We start from the raw sequence: 8,724 nt of genomic DNA, 5'->3' as shown, positions 1-8,724 counted from the left end.
CGCAGGTCAGTTTGTTCTGTCTTGCGCTCGCGCAGGTTTGTTGATTTTCTTCTTCTTTTCCGTTCTCTTTCTTTGAGACTTGTCCTTTCGCGTGTTTGGTTCGCTTCGTTGATTTATATGCTTTGAGTTGATTGACGCGTGCGTGTTGATTGACGCATGCAAGCTGATTGGCGCGCGCGAGCTGACTGTCAAGCGCGCAGGTCACATGATTCGCCGTTTTGCTTCAGGCGCTTGTCGGCGTCAGATAATCCTCTTAGACTCGGATAACAATGTTCGTCGTCTTCTCTCTGTCTCGAGCTGTGTGTGGATACCTATAGGCATTTTTAGACGCCTACAATATATATTTAATTGAATAAGCTATGAAATTTGTAAGAGCGTAAGAAACTAATTAAATTCTATTATCAATGATGATTTGTAATTAATTTAATTTAATTTTAAACTCATTGAGTGAGACTTTGAGATAAATAAAATACATAAAATAATTAAAGTAAAGTTAAAATTATCAAATTTGAGAGGGTTAAAAATAGCAATCAAAAGTTTTAGCATCTCAATCTTCTTTTATATGTGGTACACGTGCTTTGCATGAGAGTACACCTATTTTATTTTATATTTTTAAATTTTTTTGTTTGGTGCAAAATAATGAAATGACTTGAATAGCAGTATAAAATCTAAACAATTATAATTTTGTGTAAATAAATAAATTGTATGATAAAATTGTGTATAAAGAATTGTGCGATTAATTATTATTGTTTGAATAACTGTTATAATTTATTCATAATTCATTAAAATAATTATAATATATTAAATAATTTCTTCTCTTTTAAATATAATAATATTATACATAGCATAATTATAATACTATTATTAGCTACATTTTAATTTCATTTTAGTTTATTACACTATTAGTAAATAATTCACTAAATTATATAATTATTAAATTACAATGTAATTTATTAGTTTAAAAATATTATTAAAATCATTATACTATTAAAATTATAATAAGTACAAATTATTTTTCATACTATTATCGTACAAATTATTTTTCGTACTATTATCATACTTTTGAAAGGCTAATAAGATGAAAGGTAATAGATTGTCCTCCATAAAAGGTGAAACCCAAAGGCATAAGGCATAAGTCTAATAAATTTTTATTATTTTAATTTTTCTAGAATTTTAAATATTATGTGAAGATAAATAGGGATAAATTTCAAAATTTCTATTAAATAACATAATTAAATAATTAAATAATAAAATAATAATGTGACCAAAGATTTTGAAAAAGTGAGGAAATACATAATTAATAAGAGGTTATATATAATTAGTGAATGATTAATTACAACTAATGACATACTTGAGAATTATCACACTTAAAAGGGTAAAAATGAAAATCAAAAGTTTTGACAAGGCAATCCTCTTTTATATGTAGTATAAATATAGATATAGATATAGATTATGTCTATTCAGATCATTTACTGCACCCTTTTTTTCACAAAATAGAATTTTGACGAGTTGCTAATTTTTTTTAATAGTTTACAGGGATCGAACTTATAAAAAATGCATTTATAACTAACTTAAGACGACAATGAAAGTTATGAGTGCAATTCACTGGGTATGGTAAGTGATAGATTTAGAAAGAAGCTCGACTACCTACCTGCTAGATGATTAGCGGTTTTCATTAAAGGTATCGATCTCTCCAATACTTTTTTGAGGTGAAGAGGATCTGAATTCCTAAAGGGACATATATTCTTTTCAAAAATTTATAAAATCGTAATTTTTACCAAATCAGTGAAAATCGTACTGACCAGCATAAACAACAGGTTTCAACCACTGATAATTTGGAAAGCAACTCTCTTAAAGCACTCAGTAAGTGTACCTTAATCAGGATTATTTATCACCATCATCAAAGTAGAAAAAGCTTTAGTTATTGTAAGAGACCAAACATGCCACCAAGAAGAAGAAAAATGTATGCATCACAAGGTTTCTTTGTGAGCATCCATCATGATGATGACAACCAAGAAAAAGAACCATTTTCATCCCTGTACATTAACCCACTAGAAAAATGGATGCATCACAAAGTTTCTTTTTGTTTCTTCAATCATAAGAAAATGGATGAGTTACAAACACTAGTAACATTACAATCTTGATACCAGTATCCATCATGACGATGACAAGAAAAACAACAATCGCTACTCAAGCCAAGTACAAGAAAAAAAAAATAATAAAAAATTTCAAGCCCAATCTTGTTTTGACCTCCAAAACAAGGGTTAAAAAAGAGAGAGAGAAACTAAATTCAGATCTGTATATAAACAACAAATAGAAGGAAAGAAAAATAGCAATGCCGCATAAGTTTCTCCAACCCCAATGCGAGCCAAGAATGATATATGGTAACACACTTCTACAATCTATAAAATCCAAACAGATTCCTGCTATTCTCTAAAAGAGCAAATGTAACACCTACAAGCACATAAACACAAATTCCATTAGAAACAGACTGGCAAAGTCGTAAATGAGAAATTTTCCGAACTGAAAAGACATGGTGTATGAATCTGAAAATGGCAATACAAAATCTTATTTCCAACGAAAAGTTCCAATGGAAGCGATCATCAAACAAAAGGATGAATAACTTTATGATATAGTAATCGTTTTCATAATATCTTTATCAAACAAGAGATAACATCTTTCAATTTGAATGACTCTTCTTATGTAGTGATTGCATCGGGTCTTCGTTATGTGGATGAGCAGAAAATATATGGATTGGTCATAAGTATCAATACCAATGTAGTTGATATTAATAAACAAAGTTCTGCGCCCTTAAATTAATTCCCTCTAACCATTTGACCAAATTTTCCTAAGTTATGATGAGGGTCAAGGATTATAGTTTTACATTAATTCTAACATGCCCCTGCATGTTGAATGCCCTTTTTTCATGGGCTAAAACCTGGACTCATGCAGCGGTGTCAATTTTTAGAAAATCCGCTTTAAATCAGTGGCCGATGGAATTTGAATCTGGGTTGCTCTGATACCATCTTAAATTTAGTCCCTCTAATATTGCACCAAAACTCCAAAGTTATGGTGACGGTCGGGGATTATAGTTTTGTATTAATTCTAACATGCAAAAAAAATTTGAGATGGTCATAATGCTTATCCATTCATTGTTTGCAATTAGGGTCTGGAAGTTTCTACGAATAGGATCTATAAAATATCACAGGTTTTGCTTATTCCAAATATTGCATTATACAACTCTTTTACTTGAGTAAACTAGACAATTGCAAATCCTCTAAGGAGATTGGCTGCTTGGTTCTATACAAAAGCTCAGACTTGTATAATTGACAGTCACTGGTGACAGATGAACATGAAGTAAATAGTGTGCTAGAGTACTATGTAATATTCAGTGCCTTTAGATATAGCATCTCAAAATGAGACCAGTATCAATAACTAGAGATTATCATTCTAGTTCTTCCAAAATAGAGTAAACCAGATACAGTTGCCATAAAAAGCAATTTTTTTCTTGAAATAGTAACCCAGACACACTTTCCATAAAATGCTGGATACAGGAGTACAAAACTCGAATGTATCCTATTCAAAGAATCTAGACTCCTTAGATCTTACATAATCAGGCTCAGACCAAAGCAGACCTAATTATCGGTAGTTGCTATTGCTTGAATAAAGTTTGGGTTATATCAAAAGATTAAACTCCAACCTGCACCAATGAAAGCTAACTCAACAGGTTCAGATCAACTAAGTAAATGGGTTAAGTTCCAGCTTCAAACCCACATAATAGTTCAAATTCATACTAATTATACTACAATTGTTTATAATATACTATTCGATACCAGCTTGTTGCCACACGTGCAGACCAATACCATCATAGTTCTCAAGTTAAAAAGCATATTATAAGGTGTAAAAGAAACCAAATAAGGTAGCAACAGCATAAGGACAGTGATGATGCACTCGCTGATATAGTAAATGAACCTAAATAGGGGACAATGGGGATAACAATCAAAATGAAGTAACAGACCTACCTAAACGATCAGCAGCATGTGCCCCTTCAACGACGATGTAAAACAATAAATCTCCATACACTATATAAATCACATGTGCTCCAATAAATGATGTAGTTTTGGCACTCGCCGCCGAAATAATGGTTCCAGCCTGAAAGATGGAACGCCATTCATCCACCTTTTAGCATCATACATTTCATGCCAAGCCTGAACTATTTCTTCAATTTTGAAGCCCAAACCTGTAACGGGGAATTTTTTTATTAGCAATATGTAAACCGTTGCTTCAGAAAACCACTTAAGTAGTTAGTTACAGAATTGAACAGTGACTTCAAGCAGCACCTAAAGAATGGTACCAGACAATACTTAGATTACTGAACAGCTTTCTAAAGTCACATAGTAATCAAAATATTTCGCTGATTCCGTCCATATATCATATCAAAGCGTTCAGATGTATGCTCTTAGGACTATTGTCGGAAATATACTTATTTAAGCTTGAGCATATCCTCATGTATCCAACAGCCATTGATTTTTTTCATATCCAGGTTGCTCCTAGATGAATATGAATTTCTGTTACCACCAACAATGTAGATATCACCCTAGGACATTCTACTAAATTTGATGTTATGGTAAAAAAGAGTTCGGTAATTACTAGCATAACTACGAAGCGATATCTACTATTAAGAATCAGTTAAGAATCAATAATGGAAAATGTATTAGAAATTGCATTCATATCAATTGCATAATTCTGCTAGTGAAATGTACTCGAAAACAATCAATGCTGTTAATAATATGAACATTTGCATGAGACTGGTTCTTGGAGCCTATGAACGTTAGAACTAAGACTTAGCACACAGAGTCGACATTGATTTCAAAACAGGAATTTAAGTCAAAAGTTAACAGCAGCATGAACACCAATATCATAAATTGACATCTGCACAGAGCACACGTACATAACTATACGAGCAATGATGAAATTAGCCCTTGGTCTAGACCATGGAGAATTAGTCCATGGAAGTTACTACTTTCTTCTTATATACATGCAGACACAAACGTTAACTGTTAAAAAACTTTAAAAGAAATATTCTATTACCTTCTTGGGTAGTTTCATTGGCGATATGATTCTTTATCATAACAGCAAGATCAGTCGGTGAAGCTCCTGCAAGCTTAAACTTTTCCACAGCTGCCATAAGACAATCTTCCCATACTGGAAGCCCTAATTTGAACTCTACAACTGATCGTTCATAAAGCATAGCTCCCCACAAAAGATTTATCTGTGACCGCATGCTTGAAGCTTGTTCAGCAGCTTCATCATTAGATAGGTCTTTAAAAAGTGCATCCAAACCCATTTTCTCCAAAAGTAATTTCTCCTTATTGGGTTTGGAGAGATTCTTCAATCGCTCCTCCTCCATCTCCTCCCATATCTCGGTACCTCTCTCCATGTTATCCTCAGCATTATTGAAAAGCTCCGAAACTTCATTTGGTGACCAAGTATCTAAATCAACCTTGCTCCCAATAGCATAATACCATGAGAGCTTTGCTTGTTCAAATTGTTGTTGTCCAAGTGCAAGAAATCCTTCATAAAAGTCTGGCTTGATCTTTAAAGCCTCTTCGTATCTCTTTCCAGCTTTTATATACTCTCCTTGAGCCCATTCATAAGCTGACTTGACATTTTCAAGAATGGTATCTTTGGACGCACCTTCGGGTAAAAACAGCCTCTTTCTAGCCCGAGACATGTGGACATTTCCCCAGTTAAACAAGGCAAGAGCTGCCATCTCCTGAAACTTCACCTCAGCAGTGTCGAATATCTCCTGAGCTCCTTCGCTTGTAACTGCATCCTCCATAGCTTCGGAGTAAAGCTTCATTCCAAGCTCATGAAGATCTAGACAAGCATCAGAATTGAAACCCACATGGTTCTTGAACACTTCAGCAAACTGAATGATCCAATTATCGATACAAGTTGCAGTGGCACTCTCCTGATCATGTTTTACGCTCCCATTTTCAGAGAAACCGTTCAAATTCCTCTCTGACCCTTGCATTTCAGATCCTTTGCTTGCTTCCTCAAACAATGGCTCATGCTCTGGATCAACTTCTGCAATATAAAGCCTAACAGAACCAAGAGGATCTCCAGACTCTTCAGCCCATCTCAGCTCTTCTGATGTAGTAATTGTCAACAAATCACCTTCCTTATCCTTAAACTTTATAAGCACAGACTTTAAGCTCGGAAATCTGTTCCTAACAATCTCCCTCAATTGTGCTACACTACAATTTGCGGGTATTTGAGCAAACCTTATATCCTCACCAAAGACCAGCTTCACACCCCTCATCGGTTCTTCTTCCTTCTTAACACCGTTATCATTACTATTATCACACTTCCTCACCTCCTCAATCACTTTCTCTTCTCCTTTACGACTTTTCTTTTTCCTATTTTTCTCCTTAACCACCTTTTCCCTGACAATCGGAACCTGTGGAGGCAAAACAATTTCCTTATCATCTAACTTGATTCCCTTCTGCTCCATCTCTTTCTTGATTCTCTCTGAAATCTCCAAAGCCGTGAGATTATTTGACTCCAAGGCCAAGACTGAACTGACATCTCTAAAAGCCAACTCCCATTGATCCAAAAATTCATAACACCTCGCCCTCTTCAAAAGAGCTTTCGTGTACTTGGGGGAGAGTTCCAGGGCTAGATTACACTCATTGATTGCTTGTTGGTACTCTCCAGGACCCATTTGCATATAACAAGCAGCGAGATTGCTCCGTAGATAGGCGACATCAATATGATTCTGTGGGAGGAGCTTAATGGCCTTTTCGTATTTGAGAATGGCGCCTTCATAATCTCTCTTCTGAAATAACCTGTTGCCTTCTTCTCTAATGTCATGAGACATGTCGATAAAGATCGACGTGTCTTCATCGAACACCTTCGCGTTGTGATCGCTTGTTTTGGCACTGGACTGCTTCTTCTTCTTAGTTGTTGGCTTCCCCATTCCCTCCAATTCACAGACTAAAGACCGGAAATTTTCAATAACGATCTTAAGGGGATAATGGGTTTTCCTCGAATCGCCTAATCGAGCTGGAAAAACCCTAATTGCCAACAAAGGAACCTTCCTCTCCTTCACTAATTCAATCAGAACAGCTCAATAAGATCCCCCAGCTAAGAAAAAGTACAGGCAACCAATCCCACAGTAAAAGGGCACCCCTTTCCCTTCAATAATCAACAAAAACACCTACATAATATCCAAATATGACAACTTAACTTCAACTCAGAAAATGGGTTTTCTTAATATCTGAACCTACTTTTATTCCCCAAAAAATCCAATTTTTACGGGGGAAAAATCCAATTTTGAGCCAAAAAATAGCTGGCAAAACTAGGGAAAACTTACAGACGATCAAACGAAGCCGGCGACCCCTCAGATTAGCTCCTGATATTCCACTTAAATGAGAATAAAAAGGTTTTTTTTTTTAAAATTTGGGGGGAAATATATCACGCCAACGAGAAAAAACACAAAACCCTAAATCGGAAACTTTCCTCGTTCAACCAAAATCAATAATGATCACACGCAATCCAATCATTCCTTCCAAATTAGAGGCACCGATAAACTTAACGGCTCATAAACTGACACCTGGGACCCACTACGGGTGCAAAGATGGGTGCTCCGCTTGGTTTCTTTTCGACGGGAAGATTGGCCGGCAGAGGAACTCAAGTTGTGGGGGAGAACCAGTAGGATTATGCCACGTGTCCTTTGCCCGATGGGGTGTCACGTGTCAGAATTGGATTCCAAACTTGTGGGTCGAGAGAGGAGTAGCGACGAAGGAATAGAGAAAGCTTGAGAAACAAGTAAAATAAAATAAAAAAAATGGAAAAAAGAGTAAAGACAAAGGGAACGGTGTAGATTTTTTTTTCCTTTAGGCCTGTTCGTTTGCCTAAAAAAAAGAGGGAAATCAAAGAAATGAAAAACTATTAAAATGAAGAATTATTTTTGGAGTGTTTGGTTGGCTAAAAAAGAAGGAAATCAAAGAAATAAAATTGAAATGATGTTAGTTGTCACCTTATTATTGGATGATGTTTGTGATTTTTTAAGAAAACTAGTTTTGGAGTGTTCGGTTGGCGAAAAAAAATAAAGAAATGAATTATAAGAAACCTATTTCCTGTAGTTTCTTGTTTTCTTTTGTTCGGTTCATTCTTAAAAATAAGAAATGAAATGAGATGAGATGAGTTGTCATTGTATTATTGGTTGATGTGAAGAAAGATTAAGAAAAGTGTTTTCATAACTTTTTGGAATGAAAATGAAGAAATGAAATGTTAATGAGATGAGGTGAATTGTTATAATATTTTATTAGATGATGTGAGTGATTTGAAATGATGAGAAGAGATGAGTTGAGTGATGTTTGGATGAAAATAATATTTTATTAGATGTGATGGATGAGTTGTTAGATGAAAATAATATTTTATTAGATGTGATGGATGAGTGGTTAGATGAAAATCATATTTTATTAGATGATGTGGATGAGTTGTTGGATGGAAATAATATTTTATTGGATGTTGTGGGTGAGTTTTAGGGATGGAAATGGAGGAAATGGTGAGTTTTGAGATTTTCACCATTTCCATTTCCATTTCTTGGTTTTTAGAAAACAAACGAACAGGCCCTTATCGGAATTCACGAATATTTATTGCTATTTAAGGGGTTGTTTGGTTGTATGTTTTTACCATGTAAAAGGATGGAAAGTG

At 34.7% G+C, this 8,724-nt stretch overlaps 1 protein-coding gene across 2 annotated transcripts; it reads right to left on the bottom strand.

Annotated features, from left to right (window-relative positions):
• On the bottom strand, positions 2,061-7,512 carry LOC109841174 (HSP-interacting protein). Of its 2 annotated transcripts, none has more exons than XM_020410062.1 (4): positions 7,379-7,512; positions 5,092-7,222; positions 4,019-4,240; positions 2,061-2,454 (listed from the first exon to the last, which is right to left on the bottom strand). In XM_020410062.1, the coding sequence occupies exons 2-3, from the start codon at positions 6,980-6,982 to the stop codon at positions 4,092-4,094; spliced, it is 2,040 nt and encodes a 679-aa protein (XP_020265651.1). In that variant the 5' UTR covers positions 6,983-7,222; positions 7,379-7,512; the 3' UTR covers positions 2,061-2,454; positions 4,019-4,091. The 2 variants fall into 2 exon arrangements, with proteins under 2 accessions (XP_020265651.1, XP_020265650.1); XM_020410061.1 differs by having other exon boundaries at positions 4,023-4,240.

The sequence above is a fragment of the Asparagus officinalis genome, chromosome 5 (assembly GCF_001876935.1).
Source record: "Asparagus officinalis chromosome 5, Aspof.V1, whole genome shotgun sequence".
Taxonomy (NCBI): domain Eukaryota; kingdom Viridiplantae; phylum Streptophyta; class Magnoliopsida; order Asparagales; family Asparagaceae; genus Asparagus; species Asparagus officinalis.
This window is presented reverse-complemented; position numbering and strand designations above follow the sequence as displayed.